The sequence below is a fragment of the Artemia sp. Qi Xiang Cuo genome, chromosome 9 (assembly GCF_049724085.1).
Source record: "Artemia sp. Qi Xiang Cuo chromosome 9, ASM4972408v1, whole genome shotgun sequence".
Classification (NCBI taxonomy): domain Eukaryota; kingdom Metazoa; phylum Arthropoda; class Branchiopoda; order Anostraca; family Artemiidae; genus Artemia; species Artemia sp. Qi Xiang Cuo.
Genome location: NC_142802.1, coordinates 42,665,316 through 42,682,335, shown reverse-complemented (window position 1 = coordinate 42,682,335; position 17,020 = coordinate 42,665,316). Strand labels below are relative to the sequence as shown.

General features: G+C 34.1%; 2 protein-coding genes across 2 annotated transcripts in view; one reads left to right on the top strand and one right to left on the bottom strand.

Moving 5' to 3' along the window:
• The window catches only part of LOC148948676 (xylulose kinase), a 49,748-nt gene extending 45,924 nt beyond the window's left edge, over nt 1-3,824 (bottom strand). Inside the window, exon 1 of the mRNA XM_089094992.1 lies at nt 3,748-3,824. Coding sequence (XP_088951118.1) covers nt 3,748-3,801 — 54 coding nt within the window. The 5' untranslated portion in view covers nt 3,802-3,824. The remainder of the gene's footprint in view (nt 1-3,747) is intronic.
• Nucleotides 3,825-4,042: 218 nt separating this feature from the next.
• Nucleotides 4,043-17,020, top strand: part of LOC148948674 (uncharacterized) — a 77,937-nt gene continuing 64,959 nt past the window's right edge. Inside the window, exon 1 of the mRNA XM_089094039.1 lies at nt 4,043-4,231. Within this exon, the coding sequence (XP_088950165.1) occupies nt 4,043-4,231 (189 nt within the window). The remainder of the gene's footprint in view (nt 4,232-17,020) is intronic.

Here is a 17,020-nt window from a genome sequence, read left to right as displayed (position 1 = left end):
GGTTGAAGGATTGCCAAAGATTGTCCATGTTTGCCAACAATCTATGACCAAGCAAGGTTCTTGTACATTATTCAGAAAACACCAAGAATTTAGATCTGCAAGATCAATCAATAACCAGTCTGTATTTGGAGACAATTAACTTAGGCTCAAAGGAAAAACTACAGTAAATTTTTTGTTAAATATTATTGACTTACAAATAAAGTAAACATACCGCTCAATGCCCTTTTGTATGCTCTTTCCAAATATAATAATCATTTTTGTCAAATGAATTTTACCCCCACCCCTATATATACCAATTCAGGGTATATATTTGCACATTAGGGGATTGGGGGTAAACTTTATTTCTGATGTAAATGAGAGGTAAGTTCAAACTTTCATTTGTGAAAAGTATTTTCATTTGGCCTATAAAAACCCCATTTTGCTCGTTTTCTTTCTTTATATGGACAAGTACCCTAAACAAAAACCAGGTTATCTGCTATTGAAGTTGAAAGATGTCATAAGGATATATTTAAGGGAAATAAGAACTTTTTGGAAGGGTTTTAAAAGGGAAGCTATCCATCAATTGTGATAGAGGAGGAGCGTGTGTAGCTGTGTAAAGATTCTAACTTGTGTTTTACCCACTGTAAGTATGGTGGTTGAGTTGGATGGTGGTTCAGTTGCAAAGTGGTTCAGTTGCATGGTGGTTCAGTTGCACAGTGGTTCAGTTATACCATGGTTCAGTTACACAGTGGTTCAGTTACATGGGGTTGAGTTGCATGAGGGTTCAGTTAAAGGAGGTTCAGTTGCATGACAATTCAGTAGCACAAGGGTTCAGTTGCATGGTGGTTCAGTTGCTTGGGGTTCAGTTAGATGGTGGTTCAGTTACAATGGAACCAAATAAACATGCATCCATGATTTTTCTTTTGGCAAAAAAAAAAACTAATTTTCTTTTGGGCAAAAAATCTTACATTCTTGCAGATAGTTATCTGAAACCTCAACAGTGCAGTTCTCTGATATGCTGAATCTGATGGTGTGACTTTCACTCAAAAAGGGTGTTTCCTTCTTTTATGAAAATCAGATGAATTTTCTCAGGCTCATAGCTTTTGATGGGTAACATTAAAGTTAATGAATTTTATGAATATAATGAATTTTTTGTCACATAAACTTCAAAAAGGGCTCATTTGACTGGAAACTGAAAGGGCTAGTGCCCTGTTTAATAGTTGAAAGTGATTGGAGGGCAACTAGCCCCACTCTCATGCCCACCATTTTCCCAAACACATCCAATGAATATTTTGAGAGAGCCATTTTATTCAACATAGTCAAAAGATCTGGAAATTATGTCTTTGAGGATGACACTCCCCCCACAGTCCTCAGGACAAGATTTGTAAGTTATACCCTGCGGGCATATAAGGTTCTTTTTATACAAAGCATTGTTGTAGAAGCTTCAAAAAGGTTCATTTGATTGGAAACTGAAAGGGCTAGTGTCCTTTTTAGCAGTCTATATTGATTGGAGGGCAACTAACCCCTCTCTGATGCTAACCATTTCACTGAAGAGATCCAATCAAAATTTTGAGATAGCCATTTTGTTCAATGTAGTTGAAAGGTCTAAAAATTATGTCTTTGAGGATGACAAACCCCCCACAGTCCCCAGGGCAAAGGATTTTAAGTTATACCCAGGAGGCATATAAGGTTTTTATAGAAAGTGTTGTAGAAACTTCCAAAAGGGCTCATTCAATCGGGAATTGAGAGGAATAGAGCCCTTATTTACAGTCAAAAGCAATTGGAGGGCAAACCTCCCCCCCCACGCCCATCATTTCCCCAAACATTATTCCCCATCATTTCCCCCAAAGTGCTGGTTATAATGCACAAGTACTGTCAATTCTTTAGATGTGTCCATTTTTGGAGTTGCAGTTACTATTTGGCTAGTCTGCTCCTCACTTACAGTTTGTTACAAAGAACTGTTTAAAAATCCTGCTAGGTAAATATACATTTGATGAATATTACTCCTTGTATTTGATAAACCTAGCCCCCTGCAATTTTAATAAGTTTAGGCTATATTTGAGAGAGTGACACTTTTTTTAAAATCAATAATATTACACATCTTTCAGAAGCAGTGAAAATATATTGTGAGTTGATACAACCAGCACTTTCAATAAATAGCATATAGCTTATGTAAAAAAAACCTACCAGTAACATTATTTTCTAATGAAATATATTCAACTTTTACTCTAAAGGAAAATTGTAATATTTACAGTATTGATCATGCAGCAGGGGTGCAGCAAACAACAAATTTGCCTTCACCGAAGTAAAAATCTAGATCTGGGTCAATTACCATGACCGAACCTTGGACTAATTAAGGACAAGACATCTATTTTAACTTCTGTAATATATTCTTTTAATCCAAATGATCAACAGCAAGACACTGCATGAGAATTGAACTGATTCAACAAAACAGGGAATTAAAATAAATTTTCTTGCACCATATCTTCATGGCTAATTTTTCAAAACAAAACATGATTATGTCTTGTTTTAATATCTGACCTATAACCTCTATTCTTTAACTATTGGAAATTTTATAATGACTCTTTCCTTATTTACTGCTAATTTTGCTTAAACATTCAAGACACTTAACAAGAAATAAAGTCAAGCACTTCCCTTAAAAGCTTTGACAAGCTTGCAGCTGTCATGCATTAAACAAGCTTATTTACATGGTGTGCAGCTAACATTCAACATTTGGCAGTAAATATTAACCCTGAATCACTGAAAACTCAGTAAATTTTCATTATTCATATTATTGACTTATGAATAAAGTAAACATACCACTCAATGCCTTTTTATGCTCTTTCCAAATATATTAATCATTTATGTTGGAAATGAATTTTACCCCCACCCCTATATACCAATTCAGGGTATATATTTGCACATTCGGGGGAAGCGGGGGGGGGGTAAAGTTTAAACTTACCTCCCATTTACATTGGAAATAAAATTCACCCCCCCCCCTCATGTGCAAATATAAACCCTGAATTGGTATATATAGGGGTGGGGGTAAAATTCATTTCCAATAAAAATGATTAGCCTATTATATTTGGAAAGAGCATAAAAAAGGCATCAAGTGGTATGTTTCCTTTATTCATAAGTCAATTATATGAATAACAAAAAATTTACCAAAAACCCTTTCTGCTGCTGTACCTGTTGCTGAATATGACAGGAATTTCACAGCCAAATCTGCAATCAAAAATGGCTGAGCAGCCTAGAACATCTTATCCAGATGGCACATGACTGGAAAATTTTTTAGATCTCCTAGCATGGGCTACCAAGCACAGATATGAATTTTACTGGAATTTACAGAAATACCTCCCTAGGCCCTTGCTTAATAGCCTCTAGGCCTAACAGGACAAGGCTATCTTCAGTCTCCCTAATTGAATAGCAGAAAGTTTATTAAACTTAAAGCTAGATTCACCTAGAACAATAGCTTTTTTAGATTAGCAGGAAGTCTCTACACTATTTGGTAAATTTTTAACAAATCATATTATTAAGTTAGGAATAATGGGAATACATCATTCAACACCTTTTTTATGCTGATTACAAATATAATAATCATTTCTATCAGAAATGAATTTCAGCCCCCCCCCCCAAACCTAACCTAACCCCCCCCACCATATTTGCAAATATATATCCTGAATTGACATATATTGGGGGGGGGGCAAAAATTCATTTCCGATAGCCACTATATTATTTGGCAAAATATAGTTAATCGTAATTTGGTACTTGTTGGGTACTAAGATCTAAGGACAAAACGACTTTTTCGAACATGCTGAACATTTGAAACTTTTAGCTTAAAATTGCTTATGATTTTCATTAAAATTGACTGATATCACGTAAAATTTGCCTTTGAATATTTAATCATATAAACTAATTTTATAAAAATATTTGAAATCTTAATAACTATATTGTTTGTTTTATTACTAACATTTAACTTAAACCTAATATTTGGTTTTATAAAAATGATTTTTTTTTTCTGGAAACGCAATCCCTTGAAAATTCAATTTCAAATTTGTAAAATATGTCTGAATTGAGTACCCTCTCAGCTGAAATACTAGACCTATTAAATAATGAACAAGATACATTTGAAGCTGAAGTGCTCACTGTATTATCCAAAATGAAAAAAAGTTATCTGTCAAAGGAACCAGAGAAAAGCCAGTTGGGCTTTTTTTCAGTTTGCCACAAATTAATAGAGAAATGCCTCCAAGAGGTAAGGTTTGCCAATATACCCTAGGGTAATTATACATAACAGTCTTATTCTTGGCCTCTTTTGAACCAAATATTATGCAGCAGTACCATTTGGTTTCCATTTGATACTAGGCTAGGCTATTTGCCAATATTGTCTAATGTTGCTAGCCTATGATGATAGTTGTATTATGGCCCTTCTATCCCCTCCCAATGAGGCTAGATGAATCCTAAAACATACAAGGAACTTGATAAAGGTATAGTACAGGGCAGCTGGTAAATTTCTAAGTGGCCCCATACAATTTAGCTAGGATGAAAATGAAAACATAATATGATGCTTTTTTATGCTCTTTCATTATTTATATAAAATATCTTCAGAGCCCCTCTAAGGGCCTAAGATGCAAATAGCCCCAGAAGCAATTCTTGAATTCTGAAAGAGCATTAAAAAAGGCATCAAATGACATTAAAGCAGTGTTTACAAGCATGTCTAGCTAGAAACCTATGTCTAGACACGTGTCTAGCCAGAATCCAATGTCTAGGCAACAACTGTTCACAAGTAAAATTCAGCACTTAGCTAGACATGCTAGACAAGGTGCTTGACATTGAGGCTAGACATTGAGTTCTAGCCTCTAGAACTCAACGTCTAGGATTTTTGATTACAGCCAATCAAAATGTGTCAAGATCCACTATTTTCATCATTTTTGTTTACATTTGCAAACTGAAATTTATTTTTGTTTTCTCATTAATTGTTTTTTTTTTCATTTTAGGCAAATATGCAACACCAGACATAATAATGAAGCACAGTAAGGTAATTTTTTAGCTTATCTCATCCATTAGCTTGTGACAGTAAAAATAGGGATTATAATATTTGAAAGTTTTTCCTGCATAAGCTTTGTTGGTTGGCTAGAAATGACAATTTGAAACTAAATTTGTAGTTTTAGCTAAGCACCAAATTAATACATGTGAATGGTTGTTGCCTAGACATTGGATTCTGGCTAGACACATGTCTAGACATGGGATTCCAGCTAGTCATGCTTGTGAACACCACTTAACACTTTCTTCTTAGCTAAATTATATAGCCCACTAGAAATTTACCAACAAAAATATTTACTAGGGAGGTATAGAAATTTTTGGGGATACTACTATTAGTACTTTTGCTTTTACAATTTAGATAAATAAAAAGAGTGTAAGTGTATCCAGATTGTCAAATAGCATAGGTAGAATATTTTGGGAATGATATTAAGTTTTATTTTTCTGGCCAACTTCAGAAGCTATAATATCATATGCAGCATGCTAGCACTGCCCAAGTAAAGAATGATGTGGGGACATGTGTTGTTTTTTTTTTTCTCCATACCTGGGCACTTTGTATTGAAGGAGTTGTTGCAGAAACTTTGAAAAGGGCTCATTTGATTGGAAATTGGAGTTGCTAGTGCCCTTTTTAATAGTCAAAAGTGATTGGAGGGCAACTACCCCCTCCCACACCCATCATTCCCCCAAATACATCCAATCAAAATTTTGAGATAGCCATTTTGTTACAAATACATGCCCTGGGGGCATATAAGTTTTTTTATAGAAGGCATTGTTGTAGAAACTTCAAAAAAGGCTCATTTGATTAGAAATTCAAAGGGCTAGTACACTTTTTCATAGTCAAAGGTGATTGGAGTGCAACTAGCCCCCCCACCCCCCACCCATCATTCCCCAAACCCATCCAATCAAATTTTTGATATAGGAATTTGTTTCAGCATTATCGATTTCCAGAGAGATAATATCTTTTTGAGGTGGACACTCCCCCACAACCCTTGAGGCAAGGGTTTTAAGTTATGCCCTGGGGGCATATAAGGTTTTTATAGAAGGTGTTGTTATAGAAACTTAAAAAAAAGGCTCATTCAACTGGAAATTCAAAGGGCTAGTGCCCATTTTAATAGTCAAAAGGGATTGGAGGGCAACTAGTCCCCCCCCCCTGCACTCATCATACCCCCAAACACATCCAATAAAAATTTTGAGATAGCCATTTTGTTCAGCGTAGTTGATTTCCAGATAGAAAATATTTTTTTGAGGAGGACACTCCCCCACATCCCTCAGGGCAAGGGTTTTAAGCTATGCCCTGGGGGTATATAAGGTTTTTAAAGAAGGTGTTGTCATAGAAACTTCAATAAAAGCTCATTTGATTGGAAATTCAAACGGCTAGTGCCCTTTTTAATAGTTGAAAGTGATTGGAGGGCAACTAGCCCCCCCCTCCATCGCACCCATCATTCCCCCAACTACCTCAAATAAAAAATTTGAGATAACCGTTTTGTTCAGTGGAGTTTATTTCCAGATATAAAACATATTTTTAAGGAGGACACTCACCCACAACCCTCAGGGCAAGGATTATAAGTTTTGCCCTGGCAGCATATAAGGTTTTTATTGAAATCTTGAAAAAGGAACTTGAATAGTAATAATATAAATGAATAAATCGATGTTAAAGCGAGTAATGATTAGATTGAATATGAAAATCAAGATTAAAACGAAAAGAAATATTTTGCTATTAAAGTATAAATGAAACTTAAAAACCAACAGAAATTAAATAACACTCAATGCAAACAAACATACAACATATATTAATGTAAATGAATAAATAAATCTTAAAATGAGTGAAACTTAAATTGAATATGCAAATCAAGTTTGAATCAAATAAAAATAACTACAAACAAGAGTTTGGGTATCACCTCACTGCAGAAGCCTAAAACCTACTTACTTGCTTACTCGCTTTAAGATCTATTTATTCATTTATATTATTACTTGTTTTATGTTTTTTGCTATGATTGTTTATTTATTTTCTGTTCGTTTGAGGTTTCATTTACTTTTTAATAGTAATTTCTGGTCGTTTTGAGTTTGAATTTTAACAGGTATTTGTATCTCCTGAGCTTAAGTTTAAAATGGCCTTTACTCTTCATTAAAAAAACTTATTTTTCGTAAAGTTTTTTTTAATTAATTAAAGAAAGTAAACAGATTTTTTTGCTAATGGTATCAAGTTTTCCATTACAGGTCAACTTGAGAAATTATGAAACTAAATTAAACAGTACTATTTGTGTCCACATTTTTAAAAGGGTGTATGCTGTTAAAAATTGCTGAAAATTTTTCTTTGGCATACAAATAGCAGGCCAAACTATAAAGTCTTAAAAAAGGAAAAGATTTGAAGTATTATTTTCTTTTTCCCTTAACAAACAGAAATTAATTAAAAAAAAAATTTTTCCACAAAATAAGTTTTTCAAAGAAAAGTAAAGAACTCCATTAAACAAAAAATGATCAAAACTAAAATCAAATGATCTACCAAGCATGAAACTACCACAAATCAACATTGATAAATAAATGAAACCCAAAACGAACAGAAATTACAATAAATAACCAAGTCAAACTAAAAACGAGCAGAAATTAACATAAGTTGGGTGCAAAACCCCTTTGATTTCCCAAGGCCAGAACAAAATTTGCACTTTGCTGAAAAAATACAAATGAATGTGCATTGTCAGTTTAATATACATATACTGAAATTTAGTAATTAAAATGTTAATATTATTTGATTTATTAGAGTTATAAAAGTAAAAACATTTGTATTTTTTCAGTAAAGTGCAAATTTTGTGCTGGCCTTGGGAAGGCAAAGGGGTTTTGCGCCCAACTTATGTTAATTTCTACTCGTTTTGAGTTTGACTTGGTTAATTATTGTACTTTCTGTTCGTTTTGGGTTTCATTTATTTATCAATGCTGAGTTGTGGTAGTTTCACGCTTGGTAGATTATTTGATTTTAGTTTTGGTCATTTTTTGTTTAATGGAGTTCTTTACTTTTCTTTGAAAAACTTATTTTGTGGAAAAAGTTTTTTTTAATTAATTTAATTAAAAATTACTGTTTGTGTCAGGATAAAAAATTGTTGAAAAAGTTTCTCCAACATACAAATAGCAATCCAAACTATGGATTCGTTATAGAAAAAAACGTAAAAGATATATAACATATGTTAATTTATAGTTATTGTATAGTTGTTTTTTCACTGATGAATGTTTTTGTTTTTTTTTGTCATTTTTTGTTTGTTATGCAACAAGCCTATGTTTTCCTCCTTTATTGGATAAAATAAATAAAATAATAAATAATTATTTATTCCATGATAAAGACTATGTCATCAAAAAACAAACAGAAATAAATTTAAAAAAATTTTTTCAACAAAAAAGGTTTTTCAAAGAAAAGTAAAGAGCTCCATTAAGCCAAGAATGAGCAGAAATAAAGTCAAACAATCTTCCAAGTGTAAAATAACCATAAATCACTATCAGTAAATAAATGGAATTTAAAACAAACAGAAATTACAATAAATAGCCAAGTCAAACTCAGAACAAACAAAAATTGACATGAGTATGGCTGATAACCCCCATGCCTTCTCAGGACTAGAACAAAATTTGCACTTTACTGAAAACAAAACATTTTTAAAATGTTTTCACTTTTCTTACTTCAATAAATAAGAAATTATTAAAAATTTAAGGTATAAATATCAGTAGGCTATATGTCAATTAAACTAACAATCCACAGTCATTTGTCTTGTTGTTTTTGTTTTTTTTTTAATTCAGGCGCAATTTTTTTTATATTCTTGAGCAGGCATAGGAATTGTCAACCGTACTCATGTTAATTTCTGCTCATTTTGAGTTTGACTTGGTTATTTATTGTAATTTCTGTTTGTTTTGAGTTTCATTCATTTATTGATGTTGATTTATTGTAGTTTTATACGTAGAAGATTGTTTGACTTTATTTCTGCTCAGTCTTGGCTTGGTGGAGCTCTTCAGTTTTCTTTGATTTTTTTGTGGAAAAGGTTTTTTAAATTAATTTCTTTTTGTTTTTATTGACATAGTGTTTTTCATGGGAAAAAATAATATTTTATATTCTAAGTTTTTTTTTCTATAAGAATCCATAGTTTGGGAACTCCTAAAGTAGACCTAAAAAATAAAACTTAATATTGTTTCCAAAACATTCTATATATCCTCTTTGACAACCTAGATACACTTATACTCTTTTTATTATTTAAATTGTAAGATTAGAAGTAATGATGGTAGTAGCCCCAAAAGTTTCAACTTAATACCCGCAGTTGTTCTTGATATATTGCTGAGGTGTCTTGGTGGCAACCATTAAACACAACGCCTTTTGATTTAGTTTAAGGCAACATTTAGTTTTAAAGTTTTTATGGTCCAATTGAATAAATTGGGGGGGGGGTGGACCTGCATGATATCCCTAAATACATAGTTGCTGGATTGTTCTACTGTGCTTAACAAAATGACTTTATCAAAATTTTTACTAGATGTGTTTGGAAAATTAATGGGCTTGAGAGAAGGGAAGCAGGCCCTACAATCTCTTTTTATTCTTAAAAAGTCACCAGAAGTTTTAATTTTGAATCAGATTAGCTCTTTTAAAAGTTTCAATGATAATTATGGCTATTGCAAAGTGGTGTTGCCTATGAAATTGCTTTTATACCCTTTTGAAAACCTGCATGCGTTTTTTGTTTTTTTTTTGTTTAATTGAAACTCCTCCTAAACGTCCCCTAAAAGTTTCACCTTAATACCCTTAGTGTCATAAGTTATAGTAACTGTAGTGGTAGTATTAAAAGTATACACATAGTGCCTTCTGGCTAGTTCAAAATCCCACACTACTTAAACTTAAAGGTCTAACTTAATAATATTAGTTGTTCTTGAGATATTGCTTTGTCACTTTTTTGAAAGTCCATGTGCTCATAATTTATTCTGATTTAGTTTAATATCTATCTAAATATTTCTTAAAAGCTTCACTTTAGTATCCTTACCTTGTGCAGTAGCAATAGTTTTAGCAGTATTATTAGCAGTATGCACATAGCACTTTTGGTTTCTTTAACATCCTTTTCAATACAAGATGAAAGTTTCAACTTAACACCCTAAACTGTCCCTGAAGCACTTCTAATCCATCTGCTTTTCAACCTGTGTGGGCCATAGTGTGTTTCAAATTAGTTTGATGCAGTTTCTATATATCCCAAATTTTTCACCTTAATACACATAGTTTTAATAGCAATAGAATTAATAGTAGTAGCCTAAGATTTAGTGGCAGTAGTAGCAATAGAAGTAGTAATAATAGTCGCAGTATTATTAGTAGTACAAGTAGATGCAGTAGTATTAGGATGCAAATATTTCCTTTTGGTTAGTTCAACATCCCTCAAAACAAGCCCTGTTAGTTTCAGCTTCACACACCAAACTGTTCTTAAGATATTGCTGTTACACCCTTTTGACAACCTGCATAAAGACAGTGTGATGTGATGCATTGCACCTTCCCCCTCAAAATTTGTTGATAATTTCACTTTCATACCCTTAGGCATAGTTGTAGTAGTAGTCATACTAGTAGTATTTATATTACTAGTGATTATATTGAGTAGCAGTGCTACTACTAGCAGAAATAGTATTAACATATTGCCTTTTGGTCAGTATAGCATCTCTCTCATCAAGTTTTGGAAGTTTCAACTTATGGCAATTAGCCCTTGCTATGACATTGCTAATATGTCCTTTTGATAGCCTGTATGTTCATATATTTCTTGAAATCTTCATCTCAATACTCTTAGCCTTACGAGTAGTTGCAATATAAGTTGTAGTACTAGTCGTAATAGTAGTAAATGTAGCAATAACAGTAGTATTAACAGTAGTATGCACATATTGCCTTTTGGTGAGATTATCTTCTCCTTTAAGTATTCTCTGAAAGTTCCAACTTAATACCCAGTCAAATCTTGAGATATGCTATTTTGACAATGTGCATGCCCATATTGTCTTTTGATTTTATTTGAATTTTCTCTCAATACTGTATATGAAGTAGTTAGTTAGTAGTAGAGGTGGTAGTTGTAATAGTATTTGTAGCATAGTAATATCATCTCCCTTATTATTTCCTGAATTATTTCTGATCATCTCCCTTAATATTTCCTGAATTTTCCAAATTAATATACTCAGTCATTCCTGTATTACACCCTTTTACAATCTGTATATGCATACCATGTTTTTATTTAGTTCATCTCTCCCCTCAAAATTCTCTGAAAGGCTCACCTGAATGCCCTTTGTATGTTTGTAAAGTTCAAGCATGTTTACCTTTCTCAATAATGTATACTATGTGTAAACAATGACTGAATTGCCTAACTTGCAGCCCTTGACCTGATGACTGTGGGGAGGATGACATTCCCAAAGACATAATTACTAGACCTTTCAACAATGTTGAACAAAAAATATCTCTTAAACTTTTCATCATGTGTGTTTGGGGGAATGATATGCTTAGGGGGACTGATTGCCCTGCATTCACTCTTGACTCTAAAAAAAGGGCACTAAAACTTCGGAAAACCAATTGAATGAGCTCCATCCAATCCAAAATTTATACAACCACCCATTCCATAAAAACCTTATATGCCCTGGGGCATAGCTTAAAACCCTTGTCCATAGGCTCTGGGGGATTGTGTCCACTCTAAAGACATTGTTATATGATTTTTGGACTATTGGTAACAAAATGGCTCACAATCTCACAATTTCAGTTGATACCGTTTGGGAAAAGGGATTGTCAGCGATGGCGGGGGGGGGGGCTAGTTGCTCTACATCTTGTTTTACTCTCAAAAGAAAACTAGAACTATACATTTGCAATCAAATGAGTCTCTTTTAAATCTCCATGACCATCCCTTCCATAAAAAGCTTGTATGCCCCTGGGGCATAACTCACAACCCTTACCCCAAGACTCTGTGGGATTCTGTCAACCTTAAAGGCCTTTTTTATATGATCTTTTGACTATTTTTGAAAAAAATGGTTGTCTCAAAATTTCTATTGGATGCATTTAGGGAAAATATGACATGGATGGTGGCAGCCCCCAATCACTTTGACTCTTGAAAAGGGCACTAGAACATCAGATCTCCAATTGAATGAGCCACCCTTTCCATAAAAACTGTGTATGTCAATTGGGCATAACTTACAACCCTTGTGCTGAGGGCAGTGGGGGGGGGATCTTAGAATTTTGATTAGATGTGTTGTTAAAATTGATGGATTTGAAAGAGGGAGGGGGGGGGGCTTGTTGCTCTCTAATTACTTTTGACTGTTAAAAAGACCACGAGCCCTTTCAATTGCCAATTGAATGAACCCTTTTCGAAGTTTCTACAAAATTTCTATATCAAAAATTTCTCAAAATTACAAATAGCCATCTCAAAATTTCTGTCATATGCATTTGTTGAAAATACAAGGTGTATGTATTGGGGGGGGGGTATCCATCCTCCAATTACTTTGAATCTTAAAAAGAGCAATAGAACTTCTGATTCCCAATCCAATGTGCCCCATCCAAAGTTCATACAACCACCCTTTCTATAAAAACCTTATATGCCCAGAGGGCATAACTTACAGCCCTTGCCCTAAGGGCTCTGGGGGGGGGGTGGTCACCATCAAAAACATAATTTCTGGACCTTTTAACTGCTGAACAAAATGCCTATCTCAAAATTTTGATTGCATGTGTTTGGGGAAATAATGGGTATGGGAAGCTCCAATCACTTTCAACTACTAAAAAGGGCACTAGCCTTTTCAATTTTCAATCAAATGAGCCCTATACTTAATATTATTCCCAAGAGATTCCATCTATGCTCTTTGACAACCTGGATATAGCCTACTTGTACTCTTTTTATTTATTTAAACTGTAAAAGTAAAAGTAGTAATAGTAGTAGTCCTAAAAGTTTCAACTTAATACCCCTTGATAATTGCTGATGTGTCTTATTGGCAACTATAAACACGATGCCTTTAGATTTATTTTAAAGTAACATTTAGCTTTAAAGCATAATGGTCCAATTGTATAATTGGAGGGGGGGGGGCGGGACGTGCCTAATATCCCTAAAGAAATAGTTACTGGACCATTCTACTATGCTGAACAAAATTGCCATCTTAAAATTTTGACTGGATGTGTTTGGAAAACGAATGGGCTTGAGAGAAGTGCTGATTGCTCTCCTACATCTTTTTACTCTTAAAAAGGGCACCAGTACTTTTATTTTTGAACTGAATTACCTCTTTTAAAAGTTTCAATGATGTTTATGGCTATTATAGAGTGATGTTGCCTATGAAATCACTTATTTTCCCTTTTGAAAACATGCATACATACAGTTTTTTGTTTAATTGAAACCCCTAAACGTTCCCTAAAAGTTTAACCTTTATACCCTTAGCATCATTAGTTATAGTAACTGTAGTGGTGGCATTAAAAGTATACACATTGTGCCTTCTGGCTAGTTCAAAATCCCCCACAACTTGCCCTTGAAAGTCTAACTTAATAATATAAGTTGTTCTTCAGACATTGCTTTTTCACGTTTCTAAAGCCCATGTACTCATAGTTTGTTTTGATTTAGTTTAACATTCACCTAAATATTCCTTGAAAGCTTCACCTTAATAACATTAGCTTGCACAGTAGCAATAGTTATAGCAGTATTTGTGACAGTATACACACATCATCTTTGGTTTTTCATCATCCTCTTCCACACACACTGAAAGTTTCAGCTTAATACCATGAACTTTTCCAGAAGTATTTCTGATGTGTCTGCTTCACAGCCTGTGTGGGCATAGTGTGTTTTGAATTAGTTCCATACAGTTTCTATATATCCCAAATTTTTCGCCTTAATACACTTAGTTTTAATAGCAGTAGTAGCAGCAAAATTAATTGTAGTAGCCTAAGCTTTAGTAGCAGTAGTAGGGTAAAGGTACTGATGATTTGACTGTGTAATTTTTGAACCCCTGTTGAAATTTTGCTTCAAAACGGAATAACTCTGCTTAGCCGTGACTTGGAGCAACATCTCTTGAAGCCGTTTTTGTATTTCAAAGATAGGAAACGTTGACACAATATCTGGTGCACCCAGATAAGAACAGAACATTTAATTCAGCCACTTTCCTGTTTTTGACAGGAAAGGAGCTCCCAACAATTTTAGAGGTATGTAATGTTCAAACCACTGTTACCAGGTTATTTTTTGCCAAAAAAAGTTGGGATTGGCACCAATGCATCAAGATACATCTGATTTTATCTGAATTCTAGTCACATTAGCTTTTTATTCATAAAATTAAATTAAAAGGCAACAAATATTACACTGTCAAAACTAGGTTCCAAGTGTCGAAAATTCTTGTCTAATGTAGTGGAATACCAGGCGCATGTTTCTTCAGTCAAAATGTTTCTTCAGTCAAATTCAACTGTAGATAATGGCTTCTACAAATTGATTTGTAGATTTATTTCTTTGCAAATATCTTGTAGTAACCTTGTCAAAATTTTCTACAGACAGCAACAGGCCCTGTCGAAATATAGGTGACTCTGTTGAAACTTCACTGAACATGTAAAACAAATGAAAAATAATTGGTGTTGAAATTCCAGGGTCCACTGACGAAAATATAGCTGTCGAATTTATGGGTGCCCACTACTGCCAAAAATTGCAGAGGTTCACATGGAAGTCGTTTTCCCTCTCCTTAGCACTTATTAATAAAACTAAAAAATGATCAAATTTGGAAAATCTTATTTTCTGGGGGGGGGGGGGTGGTAAACGCCTAGAACCATATCATAGTGCCATACCATACCATATTTTGGTGAATATCAAAAGTGGCCCCCCCACAAAAAAAAAATAAAATCATAACCTATATTTTGAATGAAGATAAGAATCAGCATATGAAAATAAAATCCACTATACTTTTATACAATAAATCTTAAATTTAAAAAAAAAAAAACAAGAAACAAGAATATACTCGTCGAATACACCAGGCTCCGCCCACAGGTATTCCCTAAGCATTTTGACATGTGTCAAATTGGGCTCCGACTTGCGTCGAAAACAGGTAACTTCTTTGTATTGTCGATAGGTGAAAATGCTCTAATTTTCGAAAATCGGAGTTTTGTACCCCTTTCAGATAAAACTTCAACTTCTCATTGAACACTTAAATTTCTATATGTTTTTCCTACATACTGAAACCCTTTTCAAACCAAAAGTCTTTAAATTAGAACTTCAGGAGTAGAAAAACTGGTTTTTCACAAAAACTGTCTATTCATCAGTACCTTTACCCTAGTAACAGAAGTATTAATAATAGTAAAAATAGTAGTAGTATGAGTAGATGCAATAGCATTAGGATGCAAATATTTTCTTTTTGTTAGTTCAGCTTCACTCACAACAAGCCCTGTTAGTTTCGACTTCACACATCAAACTGTTTCCTAAGATATTTCTGTTATATCCTTTTGACAACCTGCATAAAGATGGTATGATGTGATTCATTTCACCTTCTCCCTCAAAATTACTTGATAATTTCACCTTCGTACCTTTAGGCATAGTTGTAATAGTAGTCACAGTAGTAGTATTGATATTATATTAGTAATAGTACAGAATAACAGTACTGCTACTAACAGCAGTAGTATTAAAATATTGCGTTTTTGTCAGTAGAACATCCCTCTCATCAAGTCCAGGAAGTTTCAACTTAATGCAATTAATCCTTGCTATGACATTGCTGATATGTCCTTTTGATAACCTGTATGTTCATATACTTCTTGAAATTTTTAAATCAATGCTCTTAACCTTACAAGTAGTTGCAATAGGAGTAGTAAAAGGAAATGTTGCAGTAACAGTGAAATTAGCAGTAATGTTCACATATTTGCTTTTGGTGAGATGATCTTCCCCTTTAAGCATTCTCTGAAAGTTTCAACTTATCCCCAAATCAATTCTTGAGATATACTATTTTGACAGTGTGCATGCACATAGCGTCTTTTGATTTAGTTCGAATTTCTCTCAATACTCTAAATGAAGTAGTGTGATAGTAATAGTGGTGTCATATAACATTAAGGTTCACCCGATTGTCTTTTTGGAAAGTAAAGTTCAAACATGCATATCTTTCTCAATAAAATATACTATGTGTAAACAATGAACAAATTGCCTAACTTACAGCCCTTATCTTGAGGACTTTGGGGAGGTTGACATCCCCAAAGACATAATTACTGGACCTTTCAACAATGCTGAACAAATGGCTCTCTTAAAATTTTGATTGGGTGTGTTTTGGGGAATGATAGGCTTAGGGAGGTTGACTAGTCTATTTTTGAACAAATACCTATCTCAAAATTTTTACCGAATGCATTTGTGGAAAATATTACATGATGGGAGGGGGCCTACCCTCCGATCACTTTGACTTTTAAAAAGGGCACTAGAACATCTGATTTTCAGTCAAATGAGCCCATTCCGGAATTTTTAAAACCACCCCTTCCAAAGAATCCTTATATACCCTGGAAGCATAACTTACAACCCTTTTGCTGACGGCTGGGGGGGGGGGGAGTGGTGCTGTCATCCTCAAAGACATAATTTCCAGACCTTTTAACTACACTGAACAAAATGGCTATCTATAAATCTTGATTTGATGTTTTTTTGGGAATCCACCCTCTGATCACCCTCAGTCTTGAAAAGGGTACTAAAACTTATGATTACCGATCCAGTGTGCCCTCTCTCTGAGGAATAACTCACAATCCTTGCTCTGAAGGGAGTGGGGGGAGGGGTGTCATCCTTAAGACATAATTTCCGGACCTTTCAGCCACGTTGAACAAAATGGCTATCTCAAAATTTTGGTTGGATGGGTTTGGGGAAATGGTGGGCGTGGGAAGGGGTCATTTGTCCTCCAGTTATTTTCGACTGTTAAAAAGGGCAGTAGCCTTTTCAATTTGCAATCGAATGAGCCCTTTTCGAAGTTTCTACGACAACACATGGCTATCTCAAACTGTCTGTTGGGTGAATTTTGGAAAAACACAAAGTGTGACGGGGGAGGGGAGTATCTATCCTCTGATCAC